Raw genomic sequence first — 26,810 nt, forward strand, 5'->3', positions numbered from 1 at the left:
GGCACCGATTGGACTTGTAAATCTCCCACATGAAATCTGGGACCTTTGCGCTTAGTTTGGAGAACTGTTGCCTGCTCCCATAAGACTCCTGGCCGTCTTGTGGTCTGAGAGGAGTGGAATCAAGGCTCACTTTGATTACAAACCCTCTGGGGCAGGGATTGTCCTTTGTTCTGTATTTGTACACCACCTTGCACAACGGCATCTGGTCTGTGACTGAGGGTTCAAGGCATCACCACAATACAAATAATCACAAAAATATAGGGCTGGAAGGGACTTCAAGAGGTTATCTAGTTCCTCCCTCCATGCTGAGACAGGATTAAATATACCTGGATTCAGTATAGTAAATGGTAAGTGTCAGTTCCCTCCAGATACAAAGGCAATATAAAGTCACATTGTTGGGGTGTGGCATTTTGTTGGCTTTTGCCAACTGTTGGGCAGAAAGGCAGTTCGTGATTGAAATGCAAGCAGTTCGTGATTGAAATGCAAGCAGTCCGTTTTCAAGACTGTTTGGAGCGAAGAATTGTGCATTTCTGTCAGTCTGCAGAAATCCTGTTTAGATTGGGTTTGCTAGGTGGGACAGTCTAGTGGTTTTAGCACAAGGCATGATGGGAAATGTTTGTTTTGGAAAGTTTCAGCAGAGACATGGGTGCATTTGGGGAGCTGTTGGCGAAGATTGAGACTCTGTATGTGGGAAGCCTGTATCACCCGTGCCTGCACACAGGGTATCACGCAAAACAGGGGTGGTAGGGTCTGGTCCAGCTTCCACTGAAATCACTGCGGGAGTTGAGTGGAAATCGGTTTCAGGCTCTAAGTCTCCTAGTTTGATAGTTAGCAAGTATCTCAACCCCTTCTAAGGCAGCTGTCCCATTTGCACCACAAGGCGGCTGCTGCTGCCAGAATGCTCACGTGCTCTTCAGTTTTCTTCCTGTTCCCATCTCGCTCCCCTCAGATGTGAATATGGGCCTTTCTCAGCTGCTAATGCCCCCCTTTCCCAGTGGACATGTTTGGGGCCTTGGCTCCACGATACCTGCCACTGGGCTTCTCCCTAGCGCGCACACCCATGCTTGCATGGCCTGGGCCAGCCCACCCCCCCAGAAATTCAAAAGTGAAGTTGGGTGAGTTAAAGAGTTTGGCAAAGCTCCCATGTGTGATGAAGCATGTCTCCAACGCCAATCGCCGGTCTATAAATGGGAGTAGATGACATTGTTTATCTAGCTTACGTGGGTTTTTGTCGAAGTCCCAAGATGCAGGGACAGCATCTTCCTCCTTACAAATTGGCACTACACAAATGTCTGAGCAGCGTGTTTTTCACAGGGCTTGGATTTAGTGTGTATGGAGTGTGGGAGGAGAAGGCACAATTCCCTTTGTTCCCAAGGGTTCTGATCCTGCCCTTATTGAAGTCAATGGCAAAACTGCCAATTGGCTTCAGTGGGACGCAGCTGAAGCCCAAAGGCTCATACCAAATGGAATTTCACTGCTTAGGGACGTTCCTCTGGCTAAGGGTGACTTTCTCCTTCCACAAGCTGGAATGCAGCAGGACCAGAAATAGTCCCTTCACCTGACAGAAGACGGGAGAGAAAAGATGAGCATCTCTGGGGCTTTGACATGCTTCAGAGTGGGCCAGGCACACAGACAAAGATTCCCAGGCAGGGAGTCCCTGCTAACAAGCAGATACTAGGCCAGGATCAGAAGGCAGCAACTCATTTACAATGGCAGATAGTCTTGTTGAAATGACTTTGGAAGGACCCCAAGTATTATCAGACAGATACAGACAAGAGCAACTGTTCTCTTTCGGGCCCCTGTCCCCTGTCACGGATGCCAAAGCATTGGAGTGGGGGGTACAGGGGGACAGTGAGCCATCGGAAGGGCATCCCATCTGCTGCTGCTATAGGATAGTCGGCAAAATTCACTAGTCTTTTGGAGGCCTGGTCAGTCAGAAAATGATTGTGCCAGGGGATGAATTGTATGGGTGTTGCTACTATCGGGAGGTTCTGAAGGATATTCTGTCCCAGGCTGATTTCAGAAGGGAGACCAACATTGTGTGGTGGCAGCTTTGTTCGGGCTGAGCATAGGCTCCTTCAGTTGGCTGGCTCTCCTTTGGCACCCCCAGAGTCAGCAGTTTCGTGCAGCAATCAGGACTCTTGAAGGTTTCAGTTACCTGGGCTCCAGCCCAGTCCAGGTGCACCAGCACTTGAGGGTTTCAGACTGCATCTGGCCGCAGCTGCAGCACGGTTAGTGGCTCAGACTCCTCTTTGGCAATGTCACTGCCAAGGGAAAGGCTGTAGTTTTATTTCATGGCAGAACAATTCTGGAAGTGCGGGTGTGATAGGAGCACACCCCCAGCTCCCTCTCCTCCTTTGTATAGTCTTGATCAATGAAGTATGTAAATATTGTAACTCAAGCCCATTTGTCCATAATTCATTAGCAGAGCATCTTCTGCCCAAGGTGCTGCTGGGCTGCAGTAACAAGTGAAAGCTTTGCCACCCTTAAACAGCAGGGCAAAATAGGTATCTAGTTCTTACTCTGAAATGCGCATTTTATGGGCAAGGAACCCCATCTTGGCTAATCCGGGAGTTTAACTAGGGACTTGTAGACCTATAGGCACAAGTCTCTACAGCTTGAACTAAAGAGCCTGGCTCTGTGGCTGGGGCTATAGTAGATTTTGGGCACAGAGGGTGATGCAATATACCCCATCCACCAGCAGGTTATGCAAGTTCTTTCACCCAGGGATCACTTTTTCCTGGTCTGTGTTTTTTGAAAGTTCCTACCGCAGTGGGGAGATTGGGGCCTCTAGGTGTTACCTGAATACATGTAACAAATCATGTCTTCTTTTAAGCAAGTCGTAGGGGGCACAAGGTTTGGAGTCTTGGGGTTGGTTCCTTGTGGAAAAGCACCCAAAAGTTGGGGTATTTATCTGATCTCGCTCCTGAGTCTGCAAAAGCTCATAAGAGCAGGCTTCCTGGTGATGTCACTGCAGAATGAGTTACCGCTGCGGTGCAGTGGGACAAGATTCCTCACTTGACTAGTGAGAATTCTTGCCTGGTGCCTTCTGGGCTGCCTGTCTAGTCAGCGCAAAGCTACTTATGCTAGCTACTAAAACCAGGAAATGCATTTCTTAGCATTGGCAGTTAGCCTCTAAGACTGAAAGATGCTGCTTTAATTTCAAGCTGCTCACCCAGTATGTGTACCTCTCTTCTTAGCGATCCATGTCTCTCCTGCTCTCCTGACTTCATGCTTTTTTTGTCAGCATTGCCCCTTATGCTCTGGGGGACAAGTTTCCACTCCCCATGAATCAAGAAACCTCACCCAGGCCAATTTCAGATCCCTCTGTTAATTCTTTAACTCCACCTTCCAGCACTGCATCTCTGTCATACGCGCTATCTGCTCCCTGCTGCCGTATTTCACCTCAGTCATTTGTAGACTGGGTGGGATTTGTAGGGTGGGAAAGGGGCAGTTTTGTGAACAGATTTCAATTTTTTCAATTATTTATTTCAATTTTTGAAATTTTCTGGGGGGCTTTTTTTGGATGGAAAAAAAAGAGTTTGTGTTTTTGTTTTTTTCTTCCCTTCTTTCTCTCCCCCCTCCTCTCCCCCCAAGGCAAAATGGGTCGGGAGGGAAGGAAATGAGAGAGAAAAATGTGATGGTGGGAATGTTTTGTATTTGTCCAGAAATCAGTAAATTTAAAATACACAAAAACTTTTGTTTTTGAAAATGGCCTTTTTTTGTTTTGAAAAGCTGTCTTGAATGAAAAGTGTTGATCATTTGTTTTGTGCCTGTCTAAATTGCAAATTCCTCCGGGCAGGAACCTAGTCCAGTGTGTTTGCAGAGAGCCCTGGGCATCGATAGCCTGGCATAAATGACCTATTCTCACTTGTCCTCCCAAACCCGAACGTTTGCACAAAGAAGCATCTGTCCCCTGATCTGTGAATGCTGCCTGAAGAGAAGCAGCTTCTCTTGTGCTGTTACTTCTAGGGATGGTCAGGAATTTTTCATCTGAACGAATAAAGCGTTTTCCCAAAATGGAAATTTTTTGTGGGAAAATTTCAGCTTTGCAGAAAATTTTCATTTTCCACTGGGAAAATCAAAATGACAGCTCCCCATCTACCTGCCTGGAAGGCTCTTGTTGGTTTCACTTTCAGTCTGAAGGATGTGGGCAGATGCTGAACACCGTGGCTCTCTGCCTTCCCGCCTCTCCCCCAGCTCTGGGGCCGGAGATGCAGAGAGCCCAGGCTGCTCTGTGGGTCTCCCAAAGTGGAATTGTTCTTGGAGTCACTTCCCAGTAAAATGTTTGTGATTTTTAACTTTTCATCACAGTTTGAGACTTTTCACATGGTTGGGGGGGGGGAATTCTTTTTTCCTGGGAAGGGATTTCTGTTTTCTGGCCAGCTCTCATTATTTCCCCAGCCAAGTGCTGCCGTCAGTGGATTCCTCGGCATTCTGTGACCTGGCTTGGAAGTTACTCTGCTCACTCACCTTTCATTTTCCAGGCTGCAGTGCGATTGTCAACACAACACCTGTGGCGGCTCATGTGATCGTTGCTGCCCGGGCTTCAACCAGTTACCCTGGAAACCAGCTATGACTGACAGCGCTAATGAATGCCAACGTAGGTGGTTGTGGGCTGGGTTTTTTTCTTTTTTCCCTTTTTCCAGTTGTTTAGGTGGTTGCAAAACATGGAATGAACAAACTCCACTGCCCCCAGGCATGGGAAGCTTTGCGGTCGGCCCCAAAGCTCTGCCCTAGAATCCCATTCCTAAAGCTTTGTGGGCTTGAACTGGTTTTCTGGGGAGAGAGTTAAAATGTTACCTTTTCGGTGCTGGCTGGCCGTGGACCTGGTGCACCCAGCAAATATGCCTTAATGTAGCTTGCTCCCCCAATGTTTCCCTATGCTTCTTGTCTATTATTGAGCTGCAGAGCTGACCAGCCACAGCAGGGGGAGCAGCATGCAGAGCCCCCTGCACTCCAGGGTGCTTGAGGAAGGAATTCATAGCACAGTCCCTCTTGGAGCCCCTGATGGGGCCTTGCGTTAAATCTCCCTCTCCAGGCATTATGGGCAGTCTCTCTGTTGGTCCTTGGTGGGAATTCAATGCTTCTGTAAATGGCTGGATTGTCAGCGTTGGAAGGTAAAGTCCTTTATCCATAGAATGTCTAGCATGGCCAGGGAAGCTACTAGCGACTCTTACGCTGCTCCACCAATGAACCACAATCCTGACCGGGAAGGATCCCCTGTAGAGGTGTGAGACTGCATTTCTTCTGGGGTGACTGGCAGCAAAGCTGTTGATTGTAGTGTTGTTTTTTGTGACTTGTTCCCCTCTCCACTGGGGACTGGACTGAGATCACTAAGCCATTTCAGACAAGCCCCTGGGTGGTGGTAACTTTTGCTCACTGCAGACCCTGATTGGAACTTGAATCGGTGATTTTAGAAGTGAAAGTGGCCATAATTCCATTGAAAGGCTGGCCTGTACTGTTGCCGGGTTTTACAATCTCATTACCAGTCCTTCAGACCATCCCTATGGGCACCCTGCATTTTAGTACCAGATTTAGTGAACGTAACTAGAAGTATAGGAAGAGGGGCGGTCTGTGTTGTGGATTATTCTGTTCTGTGAAGGCTTCTACAATGGTATCTGTTTAATCTGTACTGAGTGCTAATTGTGGTCCCCTTCCTGCCTCTGTCCTAAACTTTGTGCAATCATCCTGATTTGCTTATTCCTGCTCTGAAGATAAATTACATTGAGATCTACTTACATCTTTATTTGTATAGCCAGAACCCTTCAGTAGATGCCAACCCTGGAATTCATGCTGGGCTGGGAAAGTGAAGCATGAAGCTCAGTTAAATCACATGATCTCATAAATGTAGGGACTCTGCAATGGGCTGTTGGATCTTGCTCCCATGGATTTAAAAAAAACAACCCCACCCAATACTCTCTCACCATGTGTTTGAACTTCACAGCTCATCCCCTCTCTAATTGGATAACATTGAGAACTGGCCTGCATGTATGCTCCAAACCACTTTGGGGGGCCCCAAAGTTTGGATAACTTCCCTTTCTGCCCTCCCACCATGCTCGGGCTTGCCTCTTTTCATTTTGTGCCTCGGTGCTTTCTGGTGGCAAAAAATGCCAAAGCCCTGCTAGAATGCCTCTTCTCCCTAGGTGTCCATCCTTGATTTGCAGACTGGAGACATCTGAAAGCTTGAGTGATTAACTGGCCCTTCAGCCCCTTTTGAGCTTCATTCCTCATTTAAATGTAATCCCCATGCAATACAGACTTATTCAACCCCTCTCAACCCTTCATCAGGGAGTGGAGAAGAGGAAGTTGAAATACATCAGTTAGCCGTTTCATTGATCAGTAACCCTGAGAAGCATACCCATTGAGCTCCTGTCTCTTTATACTTTCAGCTTGCAATTGCAATGGTCATGCCCACGACTGCTACTATGATCCAGAGGTCGATCGCCACAAGGCCAGCAAAAATTACGATGACCAGTATAAAGGGGGAGGTGTCTGCATAGAATGTCAGGTACGTGGGGGGGGGGAAGAGGAGGAATTGCACATTGTTGTTGTAACATGATAGACTGTCAGGTGTCCCGTTTTCTGTGGCTGTATTGTTAACCTGAATTGTAGTTCTTCATGGCGGGCAATAAGCAAATCAGGAGCTCTCATTTTTTCTGTTCATTTCCCAGGAAATCTGGGCTCTTGGCATCAGGATAAAGGATCATGTACCAGTGGCAGGAGTGGTGGGGCACCTGTCTGTTAGCGTAACCTTGGAAATGCATGGCTAATGCATTAAGGGTGGGTGGGATTTTCATACACCCTGGGCATAGGCCTTACTCCGCTTCCATTGAACTCAATGGGAGTTTGACCACTGACTTCAAATGGGAGCAGAATTAGGCCAATTCTAGTGCTTTTGAAAAATCCAACCCCAATTTACAGGGCCCAAATACTATCACTTGTCTGTCACTGCTTAAGTATTAGTACCATGCTGCTCTTCCTACTCTCTCAGCATCTAACTAAAGTCTTGCCATGGCGATGCAAAAGCCCTTTGACTGGTTAATTTCAGAGCAAGTACCATATAGTGGCATGGGACTATCCGTGCTTTTACGAAATGAGTTACTTCTGTCTTCCTGAATGCAAAGCAACTGGGAAACTTTAATAACAAACCCTGAAGCCAAACAAAATTTGCCTGGGTTCTGATATAGAGCTAAAACTCAGACCAGGTTTATTTGGAGGATTCACAAGGACTGAGTTTCAACCCAACATGAGTGGAGTTTTGAGCAATCTTTGTTCTTTCCTTTATTTACTTTTCTAATGTTACCCTGTCGTGAAGCTACCTGGTACTATAGTCTGGTCGATGACCATGGTTTCCTTCCTGATGGCAGAGTAACTGATGCCCTTCCACTCAACTGTTTTTCAGCATCATACAACTGGCATCAACTGTGAGAGGTGCATCCCTGGTTACTATAAATCCCCTGACCATTCGATAGACTCGCCCTACATTTGCTACCGTGAGTATGGGCTGCCCTGCAGGCTAGAGACGCACCTTCTAGACTTTCATTTAATAGCTAGAGAAGAGCAGCCCACACTGTCGAACGGTGGGGTGTTTGGTGCTGTGAACCATCGGGGCTGATTGTCCAACCAGCCTTAAAATGTGCATGGCCACCTGTCTTGCATGCACAAACTGCATGATCTCATAAAGGCTCATGTAGAAGGAGTGTGTGTCTGTTGTTGCAATCAGCTGTGGATGCACGTTTAAAGGCCTGAAAGGGGTGGAAATGTCTGACCCAATAGAGGATGATTTTCTGAAGCAGGAGATGCTTACGCACATCTCTATGGGAAATCCAGATCATTCTGGTAGTCTTGGTGGGTTTGGTTCTGCCACTTGGTTTGGTGGCTTTTGCCATCTTCAGCAGAGCCTGCCCTAGCTGTAATGCAGCCAGAATTGCCACCCTTTCAGAAGCAAGATCCTGAGGGGCAGAGCCCAGCTGTTTGCAGCCTCCCCTCAGATCCTGCAATGCAGCGATTCCAAGATAGCTGCAGCAGCAGCAGCTCCACCAAGCTTGAACCATTTTAAAGAGACAGATGCACCTTTTATTTTTGAAAGGGACTGCACTGTATATGTGTCAAACTTTTTAGCAATGCTGCTAGCCTGGTTGTTGCTATTAGAAATCTCTTGTGTTGTGTGAACACAGACTGGGAAATGAGGGTCTCTCTCAGTAATGGGAGCTCCAAGTGACACTCACTCACTCTCTCTCTCTCTCTCTCTCTCTCTCTCTCTCTCTCTGCAGGTTGTAACTGTGACTTGGAGTTCACCGATGGCACCTGTGAGGATCTCACAGGTCGCTGTTACTGCAAGCCAAATTACACCGGGGAGCTCTGCAATGCATGTGCAGAGGGATACACAGACTTCCCACATTGCTATCGTAAGTGGCTTGTTCGCATGGGAGGGCTGTATCAGCAGCACTTGCAATTGCAGACCAACCCGGCACCTTGCTTTGGCAGGGAAGCTGGGAGTTAGTGGACAGTGGAGTCCTTGGGCTAAAACGTGGATCTTCACCCCCGTTTTTCAAGTCGGAAAGAAGGTGACCTTTCGGGATCCAGAAGGAATGTTGCTCACGTGTTGATTATTTGTTTTTAAGTCAGTTCGGCTTTGGGCCATTTCCAATGTGGGGCTCGAACTGAGCACAGATGTAATGTTTGCAATGGCTCTCTCTCCCCACAGCTGTTCCAGCTTTCTCTCACAATGATACTGGAGAACAGGTGCTTCCGGCTGGACAGATAATACGTAAGCCCTGCTGTTTTCCTTATCTCTCTTTGAGCTCGTTCCATATACTGCAAGTTGTTGTTATTATTTATTTATTTATTTATTTATTAGTGTTCATTATCATTGTAGCACATAGGCCCCAGCTGAAATCAGGGTCCCTCTCTGGTAGGCCCCGAAGAGTCATGTTGGAAGAGACCATCCCTGGCTCAAAGCGTTTACAATTGCCATTGACTCAGGAAAGGGAGGGAGAAGGGAAATGACATTATTCCTATCTTACAGGTGGGGAAATAGAGGCACAGAACAGTTTTGGGCTTCATGCAGGAGTCTCTGGGGGAAGTTCTTTGGCCTGTGTTATGCAGGAGGTCAGATCACACGTTCGTAATGGTCCCCTCTGGCCTTAAAATCTATGATTGAGGGACCTGTCCAAGATCACAGGGAATCTGTGGCAGGGCTGGAAACTGAGCCAGGTGCTCCTTAGTCCCAGTCTCGTGCCTTAGCCATGAGACCATCCCTTTCCCACATCTGCATGTACTCATTTTCTTAGGCATCGGGGGAGCTTCTAAACCCTCTGTGCCAACACCTTCCACTGCTGCAAATCTGCCTTGCGGGACATGTGCTTCTAGTCTGCATGTGACCATGATAGTTTAACGCTTGGCAGCAAACTTAGTATAAAATCACTTGCTGTCTCTCTCCCATCCTTTCCCTTCCTCTCCCTCCAGCCTCTCTCGAGTAGAAGTCTAACCCCGCAAGCTCATGACTCATCTCCCCAGTCTTTTTGGGTCTCTTTGCTTTTCCCACAGACTTCTCCATTGTTTCACATTTACTCCAGATAACCTTTTTCTTCCCTCTGATATTTTAATCTCTGTTATTTTCCAGGCAGGTTTTTCTTTGCTGAGCTGGAATCTCTCTCTCCCTCTGGTTCCCACCCGTTCTGCCTCCCTCCCCCCATCTCTTCTCTTGCCCCACCCCCTTTTCATGGACCAGGGAGACCAAGGTGCCAAAAGAATCCAACTTGACTGAGCTCTGCTGGGTTAGCGCTCTCGTGCATCCCAGCTCTGTGGAACTCTGAAGTGCTGTTCAAACTCGGGGTAACTAGAGTACACTGTGTAACTGGGGGATGCTGCTGTAAGCCAGCCCTTGAGACCTGATGGAGCAGCTGCCTTGATTATGTGAAGGTTTATGGTCTCCTCACAAGACCCTTGGGCAATGGGGCTGTCCTATAATGAATCATCATAGCATCTTGTGAACAAAGCTTCATCCCCATTTACAGAAGGCATTCTAGCCAGAGCTCCTGCTGAGAGACAGAGAGAGAGGAACTGACAGAGTCACTGGCAGAACTGGGGTTTGAAGCTAGGAGTTCCTGGCTCCCCATCCTGTACTTTGCTCATGGGCCCAGGCTGTCAGCTGGTGGAGATTTGTTAAGTGCCTTCTGTTCCTGTCGCCCCCTTTGCAGACTGCGATTGCAATGCCGCCGGGACGGAAGGGAATGCCTGCCGCAAAGACTCGCAAAGGGGAATGTGTGTATGCAAACCAAACTTCCAGGGAGCTCAGTGTGATCAATGTGCACCTGGGCACTACGGACCTGGCTGTCAGCGTGAGTGACTGGGGCCTATCACACCGGTTTTCTTGATGTTCTTGCAAATGTCTCTGGTGGCTGCTCTGAACCGCACAGCTAGAAGCACGCACCCCTCTCCCTGCTGGGAAAGGAGAATTTCTCAGTCCTGCTTCAAGTGACAAATTCCCTTGACTTTTGCTGAGGTTTGCCAGAACAGCCCTGACCCGGCTGGATTCCCTTCGCCTTGCTGGGGCACTCTGCAGGAATTTCCCATCAGTTCAACAGTGGGCTCAGGTGCTCTGGCAGTACAGTGCATTACGGCCATTCCCACATGGTTTCTTCAACTGCTAAATGGATGAGGGGTCACTGTGGGTTACATTTCCCCCCCCCCCCATACTCCCCCATTCAAATGTCAGTTTATTTTATATCTGCTTCTCCTGCATCCTGAGAGGCATTGGGGCTGTTCGGGGTTTAACGCTGTTTAGCAAAGGCCTCTGGAGTCGACACCTAGTGAGCTCCCAGGATTAAAATCCTGGGCAGGGCGGGGGCCTTTTAGCTGTAATTCTCGCACAGATGAGACTTTATTATTCTGGCCCGATCTTGGGAGATGAGTCCAATGAGGCCCCCAGGGCAGCCCTGCTCATCCAGTAGGCCGGTATACAGGACTTGGGTTCAGCCTGCACAGGACTCCCTCATCTCTGTCTGAGCCTCTGAGAAAGCACCTTGATCTCACCCCACCCCCCACGCGCACCTGAAGCTCCTGATCCTTTTTCCATCCCCCAACCCCTATTGCCAGCCCGCTGCCTCCTCCGGATCCATGGGGGTCCTTCCACATGGTCCCTCCATCGCTGACCTTTCTGCTTCCGCCCAGGCTGACGGGCTGTTAATGAGGAGGCAGGATGTATGAGAGAGCACAGGCAGGCTGGGGAGGAAAAGTAGCGAAAGGCCTGGGCTTCCTTTCACTGCAGTGAGGAGATGCTTTCTGCTGGTTCCTAAAGGGGCTGAGAGCTTTAAGCCCAAGGATGGTGAATCTGGGGGCTTATTCCAGTGCAGAGCCCACAACTGCTCCAGGCCATGCCCACCTGCCATCCTGCAGAACTCCTCCTCGGGCTTTGGGGAACAGGCAGGCATTTCAGCTACAGATTCTAATAAACCAGAGCTTTGGCCCCATGGCTTCACTGCCCTTCCTTGAAACACCCCGTCTCCCCGCAATTTCTGACCTTCTCCCCCCTCCCCCCCCGACAAAGTGCCCCAGGATGGACTGACGCATGCGCGCACACGCACACCCACCTCCCCCGCCAGCTGCATTCGTCTCATGAAATCTCGGCTTGCTACCCCAAAGAGTTTGAATCTGCGTAGCCTCTAATAGGAGGCCTGGTGCTGTGTTGGGATTAGCCAGGGCTGTGAAACAGCAAAGGTGCCTCCTGATTGCTCCAGCACCGCAGGGACTAGCAGGCGCAGCAGGTCACAGGACTCCATTATTCTTTTCCAGCATGCCAGTGTTCAGGCTCTGGCCAGTATGATGGCACCTGCGACAGCGAGACCGGCCAGTGCCTGTGCCGAACTGGATTCGAAGGGTATTCATGTAACCAGTGTGCACCCGGCTACTTCAACTACCCTCTCTGCCAATGTGCGTAACTCCTCTTTCTTCTCAGATGGGCAGGATTCCCTGCTGTGGGGAGAGGTGGATGTTTACCCTCTGGACTTAGTATTATTTATTTGTGTTGTGGCAGAAAGCATAGTATCTGTTACTGCAACTGAGGGACATCCCCCCCACCCCCACCCCTCGTCACAGGAGAGCAGGTGGGCAGTCTCCTGAGAGCAAATCACTTCTGTCTAGTCACTTACTGTTAGTTATTATTTGTATTCTCTGAGTGCCTAGGAGGCAAGTCATAGCCCAGGACCCTGTTGTGCTAGGCGCTTTGCAGATGCAGAACAACAAAAAACCAGTCCCTGCCCTGAGGAGCTTACAGTCTAGGTATAAGACAGGACCAGTAGGTGGATGCTGACAAAGTGGGAGAACAAGGAAACGGAGATAATATTAGTGTGGTAGGCAGTCATCTCAGCCCACCAGCGGCCTAACCGTGTAGGGATCACAGTACAGGAGGGTTTTGGAGAAGGAAAATGCGTTAGTTGTACGGCAGTTTATGTCGAGTTCCTCCCAAGGCTTGGGCAGCTGGGTGAAAATGTAACAAATGGGCAATGGATACATCCGGGGGCCAACGGGGAGGTGGGAGTTGACATCTCACTAGGCTCTGCAAGATGGTAGGTAGGGTGGGGATAGGCCATAAAGGACCTTGAAAGTGAAGAAAAACCGTTTGTTTGATGTGATGGAGAAAGGGGAGCTAGTGGAGGGATGCAAACACTCAGTATTCAAGCACTGAGCAGTGCGCCCAACACTCGTCTTGGGCACTTAGTGCCAACGTTCTCACTCTGGCTTAAAAATTTCCTCCCTGTTGTACCTTGAGCTTTGCTCCGTGCTCTGGGTGAGGTAGCTCCAGACCCCTTCCCCACGGGCTTTTCTCTGCTTTGCAGTGTGCGGGTGCAGTGCTGTTGGGACCCTGCCAGGAGGCTGCGACTCAGGTGGGAGATGTTTCTGTAGGCCTGAGTTTGATGGGCCGCGCTGTGATCAGTGCAGCATGGGATATCATTCCTACCCTCATTGCCAAGGTATGGTGGAAACAGCAGCTTGTGGGGCCGGGGAGGAGATGCGGATGGGATTGAGTGTCAGCAGATGATTTTGAGGGCCTCGGTTTTTGGGTACTCGACTTGAGACCCCTTAGTGGGACCTGACTTACAGGAAGTGCTGAGCTCCCACCCTCTGAAAGTCATGACCCTTTTGAGGTGCTGTAAAGTGGGCACCCAAAATCACTAGTCACTTTTAAAATCTCGGCCTAAACCCCCCGTGATTTGCCTTATAAATGGCGCAGACTTGGATGTCATTAATGGTGTCAGTGTTTGAAGCACAAAGCTGTCATTATCAGTCTTTCTCGATGGAACTCCTGTTCTGATACTGTTTCCAAGCATTTTTTTTTTTTTGTATTTACACATTAACCTACTGAACTTCCTTCTGTTGGTGAGCTTTGAATGGACTGTAAAATCCTGGAGGCTTTTTTCCTGGTTTGGCTGTGACTTCAGGGAGAAGTGTCCCATGGTACTGTGATGGTTTTTTAAAAGGAAATTTAGTTCTGGGGAACAATACCAAAGAGATCCCTTGGAATGGAATGACAGGTCCACACAGATAGTGCCAGTACAAGTTTTACACTCTTGTCCTGCGCCATTTCTCAATCTTCGACTCTGCTCCAAAAGGACCTTTTCTGTGAGTGGTCAGCTTCCAGGTCCCACCGCAGATGCTAACAACGGGGCCAAATAAATGCAAACTGCAGTGAATTTTGTGTGTGTTTTGTGAAGTGGGGATTTGTCCACTGAGAAGTGAAGAGCGAGAACTGTCACTCAGTTTACCTGGATCACTGAATAGCCATCCAGTGGGAATGCTTTGGGTTGCTACAAATCTGTGCTTGATTGACACAACTAGTGATGCAGAGATGAAAAGACTCGGGTCCAATTATTTGTCTCTGTGCTCGCTAGTCCCCCTTCTCAAACCTTTCTTTATTCGTGCGCCCTTCTTTTGCAGCTTGCTCCTGTGATCCCCGGGGCTCGGTGGATAAAACCTGTAGCCCAGCTGGTCAGTGTCGGTGCCATTCTAACTATGCCGGGCACACCTGTAGCCAGTGTGCACCAGGATTCTATGGGTACCCCAGCTGCACATGTGAGTATCTCCCTTCACATGGAAGATTTTGCTTACGGTCTTGCAGAGTAGAAGCATTGTGTTCCAGACGGGGAATGATACACGCTGCTACATGCTTTGCATTGCTTTGGCTTGACCCCACCCTGTTCTCTCATCTCCCCAGGCCCCAGCTTTATATTGGAATTCAGACTGGGTCTTTATTACTGGAGGACTCAGTTTTTATTACTTACTCTTCTCCTATTGGAATAAATACGTTATTCCACAATAGCGTTTTCTCTTGCAGGTTGTCTCAATTCCTAATGCTAATCCAAAGGCCGTGGTGTCTGTCCCATAGAGTTCATTGGTAATTGTTAATTATAGTGGCCCAGGTCTGCCCATTCTGGTGTACCAGCCCCCTGATACACAGAGTGTTTTAGGATTGGATTTGCAAAATACAGATTTGAATTTCCATGGGACATACCAAAATCCAGAATTATAGCCCTATCCCCCCAAAACCGGCACAGAGTGAAGGAGAAATGCACACTGAATTACTCTAGTTTGTTCCAGTGTTTGACCATCTCTAGTCAAGTAGCTTATTAAAGTAACATGTTTTGAGCTGTGCTGTGCTTTCAGAATGAAATGCCAAACTGTATGTTCAGATTTCGCTTTGGAACCAAAGATTTAAGGCGGGATTCGCAAATATATATCACTCCACCTGGGCCGGGTTTCAGGTGCTGAGGAGGGATTTCTGGCTCAAGTGGAAGCTGTGTAAAACTCTGAGGTCTTGCTTAATTTTGAGGTAAAGCCACCATTTCGGCTGAGTTTCCTGAGCAAAACTTCAGGGCGCAAACCCCAGCAGAATCAAAACACAGGGCCGTTCTGACAGAGCCAGTCTGATAGTTCTCATGGCTCGAGCGCATCAAAGCTGTTCTTAGCTGCTGACTGTGAATGCTGGAAAACCAAGAGACCGAACCCACCAGCCCAGTTGAGGAAACACAGGCCTCCCTGGGGATTGTACTGAACCCCTCTCCAGCTTCAGACAGGCCAGGAAACGACCGGCTTGTAAAGGGCTTATAAAATGCGATGAAGATCTTCTTTTTAATTGCTCTGAAGGCAAAATGTTAATACTTGGTTTTTATCCCTTAGCCAAAAGGTTTAGTTGCAGCAAGTTTTAAATGCACACCTCTCATTAACACCCTGCTCTCCGGATTCCCCAGCTGTGACATCACTCAGATAGATCCTCTGCCAGGATCTGAATACCCTCGGTGGGTATGTCTACACTGCGATAAAAGACCGATGGCATGGCCGTGGCTAGCCTGGGTCAGCTGGCTTGGGCTCACGGGGCTTGGGCTGCGGAGCTATAAAATTGCAGTGTAAACGTTCGGAGCCTGAACGTCTACACTGCAATTTGTAACCCTCCTGCCTGAGCCCCATGAGCCTGAGTCAGCTGACCTGGGCTCTGAGGCAATGCCGTGGGCTTTTTATTGCAGTGTAGATGTACCCAGAAAACCCAGTGCTGCTGCCTGTACTCCATGAGTAGCCCCTTACTGTGCGTGCGAACCCACTGTGTCTCACTCTGCTCTCAGTTACACCAGCCTAAATCCGCAGGAAGTCTGCTGAAGCCAGTGGGGCTACAGTAAGGGAAAAGGGGTGAGAATTAAATGAGAATCAGGGCTGTTAATTTCATGTAACTCCCCCATCCAACCCTGATTTTCAGTGGGACTGCTTGCGTGGGGCCCCATCCAAAGCCAGTTGAAGTCTTTCCATTGACTTCAAAGGGCTTTGGATCAAGCACTTAGGGCGGTGGAATTCATGTGAATCATGCCCTGCATTAGTGCAGGTGGCTGCAGTGCAATGTATATTATTAACTATCCCCGTCATGCCCTGGGCAGAATCTTCTCTCTGCCCCTGCCACCAGTCAGACTGGAAAGCCAGATGTACACTTGTGCCTCCCAGCAAGAATTTACCGCTCATTTAAAAAAAAATGTTCTGTGATACAATTTCCCTGAAGCAACAAAACAGCAGCATCGCGCCTTTTGCACGGTGCTAAATGTAGAAGCCTGGGTGGCGGCCAGCTGGCTTAGCGTTCACAGCAAAAAGTGATGCCGGCACTATGCCCTTGAAGAGGCTGGAGGCTTGGATCAAATTGTGTCTCTGGGGTGCAGCAGCCACTTTATTTCTTTAGATGAAAGAAATAACAGCTGAAGTGCAAACGGGATTTAAAAAATAGGTGAACTGAGAGAGGGCAGTAAGCTGGAGTTTGAAAATCCTCCATCTGTTTTTCCAATACTAAGAATGTTTTGCTGTTGGAGGAGGCCAGTTAGGTGTCAAAGACATTTGCACACTTACTAGAAATATGTCCACAAGCTTCTGAGAGGTGACTAGAAGCGAGAGGGCTGAATCGGTCTGGGACCAGGCTAGTTGACAGCTATACGTCTGCTGGGTGGCATTTAAGTTGAAAGGGCAGTGAGATTTTGATATGCATTAGAGAGATGCAGGTTGTCCAGGAGCGTAAGAATGGTCATACTAGGTCAGACCAATGGTCCATCTAGCCCAAGATCCGGTCTTCCCACAATGCCAGATGCTTGAGAGGGGACTAACAGGACAAGGGCAATTGTGAAGTGATCCATCTCCTGTTGTCCAGTCCCAGCTCCTGGCAGGAAGCAGCACAATCATTTCCCAGCTCTTTTCCAGGACTTTTTGTTCTAAATTAGCAAATATTTTTCCATCTTCATTTAGCTCATTACTACATGCTGGCCCATCCCGGTGCATCATGTTCCAGCTATTTGAGAACTCGTGGCCCCAGGCCTTGACAACTGAATGCTGCTCTCAGATGTTGGGTGTAATTGGCCCTCATCCTGTTTGTGATAAACTACGTGTCTCTTGTTGTTCTCACTAGCCTGTGTGCTTTTGGTTTCAACTGTCAAACATTGAAAGTGAGAGGCGTGTGTCCGCTGAAGTAAAACATTTGTTGTAATTAAACTTTATACCTCATGTCTGAGGAGGTTTATTAATTGGCTGGTTTAGCTATAGAGAGAGTCCGGCAGAGAGGGTAGCTTAGTGCCCCTGTTTTTATTCTATGGGCCAGGTTCCCAGCAGGACTACATCTTCCAGGATGCACCATGGCGGTTCAGCAAGAGGGGGAGACTGGTGAATCATGGGAAATGTAGTCTAGCCGGGGAGCCTAGCCCATAGAGGTGAGACTGGTAGCATGAGGCAGTCTGAACTACAGTTTCCAGGCGGCACTGTGATGGCATTTCTTAATCAAGGTTTTCTGGAAAATAAATAAATAAGTGTTTGGCTTTTCACTGGAAAGTGGAAATTGTGAAATGTTGTTGAAAAATTTAAAAAAAAAAGGAAAGAAAGATTGGGCAAAAACGTTATTGAGGGAGAGGAGGGAACATTTTCTGAGCTGTTCGATGGACCACATACAAGTCACTTACCGCCTTTGAGCTAACAGGGCTCAGTCTGGCTCTGGCAGTGGTCCCTCGTGTTTTCAGATTACTAGTTCAGTTCCCGATGCTGCTGACTCAGCGGGAAACTGTATTATTTTATCCCCACTTTGTGCCCTCTAGCCGAAATGCACCAAGCATGGTGGGGGTGGGAGTGTTTAAAGAACTAAGTTCCTGCTTTGTTTTTTATTTAAAACAAATCCTTTTATTTTAATCTGGGCCGTGAGTCCCTGTTGCCTTGCAGCTCTCAGCCTGACTGCCCACCTTTCCCTGTTCACCTGCAGCTTGCCATTGCTCCCCAGAGGGCTCTCTCCACGGCACATGTGATCAGGAAACTGGACAGTGCAGCTGTCGCCCCAAAGTGGCTGGACTGCGCTGTGACACCTGCATGCCAGGGGCATATGGATTTCCACATTGTGAAGGTAGCATTGTCTTCCTCCTCTTCCTGCATGACTTGGTACAGCATATTCGTCCAGGGCTTCTCTCTACACCCTTGAGCCCAGCTGACTGTACCAGCCAACACTCGGAGCACTGTGTTTAAAAACATGCTAATAAATACGCAGGCCAGTCATCTACCCAGCGAAAGCCTAAACACAAAAGAAAACCTCCACCCCCTCCTCAATCTGCTCCATGAACAGTTTCTCAGAGTATATGCACAGGATGACTCGGAGCATTAAGGGGTCTGTTTTAAACCTGCTACAAGCTGTGCTTTTCCTTGCAGTGGGCTCCTGTAACCCAGCAGGGTTAGCAACCGCAGACCCTTCCCTGTCTCTGGTGAGTACTTCATGTGCCCCTCAGTCTCTGTGGGCTGCTTTGGGTTTCCTTTCCTGCAAACCTCACTTGTTTTTCTTCTCTGGTCTCAGAATTTCCTACTGTATCACAGGCTCTGCTCCAGGTGCAATGCAGAGAACGGCAGCTTCCTGCTCTGTAGAGCAGTAGACCTCTCATTTGTCCCCTGAGCTGCAGGTTCTGTGATGCTGCTTGAGCCCCTGGCGTTCTCGCCTAATCCTGGTTTTTTCCCCCCCCCCTTTTTTTCCAGGGTTCCTGTGCGTGTCGGGCACATGTCGAAGGTCCAGCTTGTGACCGATGCAAACCGCTCTACTGGAACTTGACTCCAGATAATCCCCATGGATGCACAAGTAAGGAACTTGCGTGTAAGAGGAGTCTTTGGGAGGCAGTCCGTTGCTCTAGAGGTTTAAGGCCCAAACCTGGGCCTTGGGAGGCCCTCTCCATTTGAGTAGATGTGATTCCCTTTTCGCCATTCCCATCGTTTCCACCTGCGGTTATGACACGAAGAGTTAGCATCCCAAGTGATGGGACTGATTTTGTGATCCACATTTAGCAGGGGGGATGGCCCAACCTGGGACCCTTTTCAAATGAATGGATCCAAGGATTTGTTTTGCCAGCTTTGCCGGGATCAAACTCAGCCTTTCCCTCAGACTTCACACCAATACAGGTTTTACATGTGTAAAACAGGAATGTGCGCTTGCAAACATCCATGTGCAACATCCAGGGCAAGCTAGAGGCTGTCTGAAAATCCAGCCCTTAGTCTGTCCTACTCTGATTAGTTTCCATCCATAGCAGAAGCCAAGAGCTGGTTTATTTCCTCACTCCATCCTCTTGGCTTCTATTGTGTCTGGTTTCCTCTGCTGCAAGGAACGTCAGTGTCAATCTGAGAGTTTTTAATAGTCTCTCTCTCTTTCTCTTCAGGCTGCCAATGTGATATCAAGGGCACCGTCAGTGGAGTTGCAGAATGTCAGCAAGTAAGATCACCCCCAAAGTTCCCTGTGTAGAGCTAGATTCCCTCCCTTTCCTTCTCCCCCCCATGCTCCCTTTAGAGTTAGAAAAAAGCCCTTCATGTGTGTGATAGCTGGAGCTCTCCAAATCTGGCTCCCGCAGAACCACTCTCTGTTTACATAGTGTCCTGTCCTGACGCTGTCTGCTCAGAGGTTGCACCAGTGAGTTCTGGGTGCCCTTTGTCAAGCTGAAACTAGAGATCATTTATCCACATTGACCCCCTCGATCTTCTCCATACTGTTGATGTGGCTCAGCAGCCTGGACTTGCATGAGGACCTGGGTTTAGAGCAGAGGTGGGCAAACTATGGCCCATGGGCCCCATCCGGCCTGCAGGACCGTCCTGCCCGGACCCCAAGCTCCTGGCTGGGGAGGCTAGCCCCCAGTCCCTCCCCTGCTGTTCCCCTTCCTCCTCCCCCACAGCCTCACCTCGCTGCACCGCTAGCGCTCTGGGCAGCAGGGCTGCACACTCATGCAGGGCAGCATGGCAGCGTGTCTGGCTCCGGCCAGGCGGCACTGCTGCCAGACATGCTGTTCTGAGCGGCATGGTAAGGGGACCGGGGGGTTGGATAAGGGGCAGGGAGCCCTGGGGGGCAGACAGGGAGCAGAGGGCAGTTGGATGGGGCAGAGGTTTGTGGGGAATGGGGGGCAGTCTGGGGATGGAACAGGGGGATTGGATAAGCGTGGGAGTCCCGGGGGGTATGGATAGGGGTTGGGGCAGTCAGGGGACAGGGAGCAGGGCAGGTTGGATGGGGGTGGGGTCCTGGGGGGGGCGGTTAGGGCGTGAGGATGTGGATAGGGGTCGGGGCAGTCAGGAGACGGGTTGGGTTGGATAGGGGGTGGGGTCCCGGGGGGGCAGTTGGGGGTGGGAAGTCCCAGGAGGGGGTGGTCGGGGACAAGGAGCAGGAGGGTGGATGGGTCAGGGGTTCTGAGGGGGCAGTCAAGGGGTGGGAAGTGGGAGGCGGTTGGATAGGGGGCAGGGGCCAGGCTGTTGGGGGAGGCACAACCCTCCATACAGTTTTGCGACCCCGATGTGGCCCTTGGGCCAAAAAGTTTGCCCACCCCTGGTTTAGAACCTATATCAGGATTGAGGAAAGAAGACATACGGTCATTCAGAGATTGTGCTTTGGCCTACGAGAAATGGAAGAGTCCTATTATTGTGTGTGTATTGCAGTAGCACTTAAGGACGAGGGCCCTCTTGTGTTAGGTGCTGTACAACAAAAAGACAGTCTCTACCCCCAAAGAATTTGCAACCGTACTATGTAGTAATCCACTCAGAGCCCAAGCTAGCTGGAAAATCTTTGGCAGAAGCCTTGGAGGGAGACTGCAGAGTTGTTTGACAAGGGTGGCAGGCGTGCAGTCTTTTCGGTAGCCATCACGGTCTTTGTAGTATCTGTGGGGCTGGGGAAAAGTAAAGGCTTCTGAATAATATGGTGGACCTCAGCCACATCCTGCTGCCCATGGACTTGATGAAGACTGTGGTTTTCCCAAGGAATGTTCCACAGTAGCTTGTGTTAAGGGATCGTCACTAAAGTCTTGTCGAGAATGGGGATTATAGCCAGTGGTGGTGTTGCCCCGAGACAGCTGTACTAGTGCAAACCCTGGTGTAGACGTGCTGCACCTGTGTAAATCGTGATTTTGCTCTGGCCCCAGCCCCTTTTCACACCAGGGCAGTGCATCTGCATTGGGGGAAGGCTCCAGGGCAGTTACAATGGTGTAGCTGTAACAGCACAGACACTCCTCGGTGAGGCAAGGCCGAATTATCTCCCCAAGGAAGCTCATATAGAATCATAGAATATCGGGTTGGAAGGGATGTCAGGAGGTCATCTAGTCCAACCCCCTGCTCAGAGCAAGACCAATCCCCAATTTTTGCCCCAGATCCCTAAATGGCCCCCTCAAGGATTGAACTCACAACCTGGGTTTAGCAGGCCAATGCTCAAACCACTGTGCTATTGCTTCTCTCCCCCTTCCCCCCACATACTGCTTGCCTGTCCTAGGTAAAATGGTATTGCTCTCCATAGTCTGTGGCAGTGGGCAGATTATGACAAGGTTTTGGCTGTTTGTAAGGGGAGTCAAGTGCTTCCCTTCTTGTATGTTCACCATGCTGTTAAATAGTCTAACCTTAGGTATTGATCTGGCCCCAGTACAGTATTATTTATTGGCTGCATTACGGGAGTGCTTACAAGCCCTACTCATGGACCAGGACCCACCCCATTGTGTTAGCGTCTGAGCACCCCGCAGTCGTTATTGGATTTCTCCTCACAACACCCTGGGAGGTAGGGCAGTGCTGTTAGCTCAGTATACAGGCAGGGAGCTTAGTCTCATACTTTCCTAGGGAAGCTCTGACAGACCTGGGGATTGAACCTGGGTCTCCAGAGTGCCAGGCCTGTGCCTTAACTACTGCACCATCTTTCCTCTCTTGAACGCTGGCTTGGTTGTGCTGAGTGTTGAGGAGGGGCAGAGCCACGCCCATGGGGCGCTGACTGACCTGGTTGTCTCTTAGGACAATGGGCAGTGTTTCTGCAAACCCAGCATCTGCGGCCAGTTGTGCTCCACGTGTAAGGATGGATACTTCAACCTGGACCATGCAAATTACTTTGGCTGTCAAGGTGGGTACCCTTCTCTCTTTCATGAGGTGCTAGATCTGCCAGCTGGTGGAAAATCGAGCAGAGGAGCTACCTGTCTGGGTTCTGTGGGACAGAGTACTGAGGCCTGGAAAACAAAGTGGATGAGAACAGCGGGTTAGGCTGTTCTACCAGAAGTGATAGAATTTGAGCACCTGATTTTGACCGGAGTGGATCAGATGATACACTCATTCACTCCCCTCCCGCTAAGGATGGGAGGGGAACCAGGTGAGGGTGGATGCCTGGACTTTACTACTTGCCTTACAAGCTTGTACTTCTGTTTTCCTGTGTGCACATGAATGCTGGTGCTGAGGGGCGAAGCAGCAGAGCCTGCAGCTGCCTGTCGCCCTGCGCAATGCCCTTCCCCTCAGTGATGCGCTACAGCGGTGGCGGTGCTGGGGGATCAGCAGCGAGCAAGGCTGCTGAAGAGATTTGGGTTTAGAGGCCTGGTCGGAGCTTGGAGGGCTCACTGAGAGGATTTGCAGGCCTGTGTTCTTCTCAGCAGCCACCAGCAGTCTTGAAATAGCTCAGCGCTGCGATGGAAGAGAAGCTGATCCAAGCGGGGTCTGAGCCAACATGAAAATGGATACAATGGAATAAAAATAGAGACCTCGGCGGCCCCGCCCTTTGGTGTGCGACTTTGATTAGTGCTATTTGGCGCTCATTAATGTCAGTGGAATGTAAACGCGTGTTTCCTGTCCACAGGCTGCCGGTGCGACGTTGGTGGGTCCATCGGGACGGCGTGCGAGGCGAGGACCGGAGCCTGTCACTGCAGGCAGAATACGCAAGGCCCGACATGCACCCTGTAAGAGGCTGGCTGTCACTACAGAGCTGCTTGGCGTGTTTGCTCCTTGCTCCTTCAGCTGGAGACTTCTCCAGCGCCCCCTCCCCAGCTAGCGGGCCATGACCTTAGAACATTGGAGGCTGCGTGCTTCACAACCACTGCCACACACCTACACCCTAGCGTGTTCGCCCCTTGTTGGGGACCCTCCTTTCCTGCCCCTTCCATCCCTAAACAGCTGGAAAGAAGTAAACGCCACTCCAGTTTTTCTCCCCATTATTGGGAAGAGGGAGTCCCAAACAGTGTTGATATGGAGCTGACAGCTGCAGACACCATCCCATTTGCCGGCTTCTTGGGGGCCCTCCAGGATGCAACCAATCGTGGGAGTAGTGTGAAGTGAGTTCCCTGGACTGTGGAAACCAGGCTTGTAATTATACCTATTGACTCTCTTCCCCAGGCCTGCGAGGGACCATTATTTCCCTGATCTCCACCACCTGAAATTAGAGTTGGAAGAAGGCACCACACTGGACGGCCGGGCCGTTCGCTTTGGCTACAACCCCCTGGAGTTTGAGAATTTCAGCTGGAGAGGATATGCTCAGATGTCTCCCATTCAGGTATGATTTATGGGCCTGGCCCCAGCCTGGGCTCCCTAACGGGAGAGGACGCAGAAGGCTAACCATTCGAAGCGCTGTAGACGTGCGTCTTATTTTAACCCAAAGAGCTGCTCCAAACCCAGGGTCATGTGGTGGCCAGAACAAACAGTGCAGTGTAAATATAGTCTGTTTGTGCAGATATTTCCTGTAGCATTAGGGACAGAATAGACTGATGAGAGGAGATATCCTAATTCAGGAAGCCCTGCTCAGGAGGTCAGACTAGAGGATCACAGTGGTCCCTTCTGGCTGTATGATCTATGTATCCTAATCCAGTTACTATGGGGCTTTCTCTATACAATGCCTGCAGGTTTCCTTAGGGCCCTTTCACCTGCTCTTCTCTTTCCTGCCACACTCTATGTAACCCCCTCTCCCCGACCCCAAAAAGGAAGCCACTCTTTCCCCATTACCCTATGCAGCTTACGCCCTTTGTGGCTGCTTTGCCTGGACTGTTGTTGAGTGTAGATGATATTCTACATGGTCCCTAGGGGCGAGGTTGTAACAGCCACTCACTTTGCTCCCTCCAGCTTTTCCCTCTGCGAACCTTTCATCTGCACGGCCCCTATCAGAATGTTGAGTGTGTGTCGGAGGAGGGACAGGGGGGTTATATAGCAGCCATAGAGGGTTGTCCTGTGTAGCAGGTTCTTTACCCTGACCCTTGCTCTCTCCACCTGCAGCTACAAAATTCTTTGCTTTGCTTTGTTGCTAGGCTAGGCTGGGTTTTCAAAGGGGCTGAAGGGAGTTAGGCTCCAGATTCCCACAGAATTCTGGTGGGGGCTGGACACCTAACTCCTCTGGGCTCCTTTTGAAAATCCCAGGCTGAGCAACCAGAGACTGTTAAGTGAGTTGTTCACTTTGCTGCTGGCTTTGTTTGTTATCCACTGGCTGCATTAGAGACTCCACTGGGCGTTAAAAGTCAAGCAGGTGTGTGGCTTTTGCCCCTCTTCCGTGCGAGCTCATTCCCATGTGCCCTTGAGCAAGAAGCTCAGGCTGTGACAGTGGAGCTTTAACCCTAAAACCTAGTCTTTAGCGTCCCTTGCCAGTATATTTTCTCAAGGGAACGGCCCTCCTTTATCGCAGCCAGTTTATCATGCCCATGGAGGGTTTGACTGGCAAACCTCCTCTTGGTCCCTTGAGCCCTGGCACAGGAAAGCACTTAAGCATGTGCTTAGATCCCGTGAAAGTCCATAGGACTTTAGCATGCGCTTAATGTTAAGTGCATGCTTAAGCGTTTTCCTAGACAGGGATGCTTTTCTGAATCAAGGCCATGTGGCAGCTCTTGAATAAGTGGGCACATCTCTCGGGGGTGTCTTCAGTCAGTATTGCTGGTTAGTAGCATTTCAAGTGTCAGAGAGAAATGTGTGATTTCCATTTGCAGCTTCTCTGCAGACATTTGGGTGGTGAACCCATGAGCACAGAGACAGATGGCCTTGGAGCCGCCTGTGGGCTGACTGTAGTACAAAGCACCAAACCCATGTTATGTTAAAAATGGAGTCAAACCTTTTATTAAAGTAACCTCTTTCCCTAGCTTGGAATATGCCCCCAAAATAGCCCCTCCACCAAACAGCGCCCATCAGTGCTAGCCAGCTTCCATTCCAAAGCTGACAGCTAGGAACGCTCTGCAGTTAAACTCTGTGGCCAAGCAACCTAAACACTAGCGTGCGAGAGTGTCTTGTAGGTGGAGCTACTCTCCTGGTGCATGCCCCCTGCCTCCACCTCTTCCACCCATGGAAAGCGTGGAGAGGGAGGAGGATAGGTAGGTGCTTGTAAAGTGAACTTGGTAGCACCTGTGCAATGCGTTATCTTGCTGCCCTTTTCACCCTGTTAGGCTGCGTGGCTGCTTGACTCCTCCTGCACTGTGGCATGTTGCTTAGGGAGCAGTCCCTCAAGCTGCTGCACTGGGGCTGGTGGCTGTTGGCGGTGGAGGTATTTAAGGTGTTGCTCTGCTTCTCTCCCCTTTCTCTCTCCCACCAGCCCAAGGTAGTGGTGACTCTCAATGTGACCTCCCCTGACCTGTTCCGCATCGTCTTCCGCTACGTCAACCGGGGGCCGGCCAGTGTGGAAGGGAGGGTCTCGGTCCTTGAGGAAGGAAAGTTTAATGTTTGTGGCAACTGTAAGTGTGTTTCTCGCTCTGAGACTAACCAAAACGACCCTGCTTTCTGCAACCACCCCTCCAAAACAACGCCCGTTGGGACTTCCTGAGCTGCTCCAGCATGCCAGCCCTAGCCTTGTTGGCAGCTGCTCCCCTGTGTCACGCAGAGGGGAGGGGGACTAGAGAGAGGTAGGCAGGCAGGCAGGCAAGTACCGCTCTCCCACAGGACGGGTGATGGGCCCAGCGCCGGCCCCACAGTGATGTGTGCCCAATGTGCTTGTGCTTTTTGCAGAGTAAAGTCAGAGTCACGGTAGACGTGAAGGAGGCAGAGCTCTATCTATTCCATGTCATCCTGAGGTATATTAATTCAGGAGGTGCCAATGTGTATGGCAAAATTACAGCTTATCAGCCACGAAGGAGAGGTAAGGGTCCCTCACTGCTTCCCTGCACCACTGCTGCTTCCTCCCCTCCCCCCGCAGTCTCCTGTGGACATCACCGTATGGCTTCACTCTGGAGCTCCTGCCCTCCAGAGCCAAGGGCTGGACTGAGGCGGCACTTCCCCCATTTAACAAGCCAGCTCTGCAGCAGTCCCGGCCACGGCCCCAAGGGGCTTGTCGACTCGTCCGGTATTAGATGAGGCTTCCCTGCCTGGTGCCCCCGAAGGGACAGGATGGCCCAGAAGGCCCTTGCAGAGCCTGAGAGGAGAAGCTACATGTCCAAGATGGGCCACACAGGTGGAACCAGATCCGAACATCAGCATTCGGACCCAGGGTTTATTTTTCGGGTCCCATGTTTCACTGGCAGTTGGTAAATGAAGTACCAAGACATGCAGGAGGGGGATGCGCGTCGCCTGTCCGTACGCTCCTTACAGCCGCCTTCTACCATCAGAGCACGTCACCTTGTATTTTAAAGCCAGAGGCCGTAGCAGGAGACCAGACCCCCACTTCCTGATTCATAAGGACATGGCGGAAGAACCTGTTTTTTGGCCTTTGGGAAGTGCCAGGTGGCCTGGCCTGGCAGGTGTTTAACAGGGTTTCCCAAATCATTTTGGCAGTGGCTCTAAGCTGGCTGCACAGGCTCCGATAACCCATCCTGTGCAGTCAGGGAAAGGAAGAGCCAGCAAAGACGGCTTGAAAGGCAGAGACCTACGTTTGTATGTACCAGGAATCAGCAACGTGTAGGCAAGAGCACACTGGGACAGATGGTTTTGGTTTTTTGCGGCAGAGGATAAAAGGGCTTTACCTCCCTGCTAACTAACATGCGCAGACATGCACACAGCCTACTGCTAATGCCTCCTCTCAGCTAGGCCAGGAGATGGGAACTGGGGTTCGTGCCTGTCATTGGCATTCTCTTTTCTGGCAGCTCAGGGCCCATCTGCTTCTC

General features: G+C 50.1%; 1 protein-coding gene across 2 annotated transcripts in view; it reads left to right on the forward strand.

Moving 5' to 3' along the window:
- The window catches only part of LAMA5 (laminin subunit alpha 5), a 166,182-nt gene that overhangs the window by 82,602 nt on the left and 56,770 nt on the right, over positions 1-26,810 (forward strand). For both annotated transcript variants that reach the window (XM_038369253.2, XM_043496168.1), the window contains exons 7-23: positions 4,488-4,603; positions 6,393-6,511; positions 7,406-7,496; positions 8,277-8,411; positions 8,711-8,773; positions 10,206-10,346; positions 11,800-11,937; positions 12,843-12,977; positions 13,942-14,076; positions 17,771-17,908; positions 18,208-18,260; positions 18,526-18,625; positions 19,197-19,249; positions 21,784-21,889; positions 22,610-22,709; positions 23,143-23,299; positions 25,310-25,448. In XM_038369253.2, coding sequence (XP_038225181.1) covers positions 4,488-4,603; positions 6,393-6,511; positions 7,406-7,496; positions 8,277-8,411; positions 8,711-8,773; positions 10,206-10,346; positions 11,800-11,937; positions 12,843-12,977; positions 13,942-14,076; positions 17,771-17,908; positions 18,208-18,260; positions 18,526-18,625; positions 19,197-19,249; positions 21,784-21,889; positions 22,610-22,709; positions 23,143-23,299; positions 25,310-25,448 — 1,919 coding nt within the window. The remainder of the gene's footprint in view (positions 1-4,487; positions 4,604-6,392; positions 6,512-7,405; positions 7,497-8,276; positions 8,412-8,710; positions 8,774-10,205; positions 10,347-11,799; positions 11,938-12,842; positions 12,978-13,941; positions 14,077-17,770; positions 17,909-18,207; positions 18,261-18,525; positions 18,626-19,196; positions 19,250-21,783; positions 21,890-22,609; positions 22,710-23,142; positions 23,300-25,309; positions 25,449-26,810) is intronic.

Source organism: Dermochelys coriacea, chromosome 13 (assembly GCF_009764565.3).
Source record: "Dermochelys coriacea isolate rDerCor1 chromosome 13, rDerCor1.pri.v4, whole genome shotgun sequence".
Taxonomy (NCBI): Eukaryota; Metazoa; Chordata; order Testudines; family Dermochelyidae; genus Dermochelys; species Dermochelys coriacea.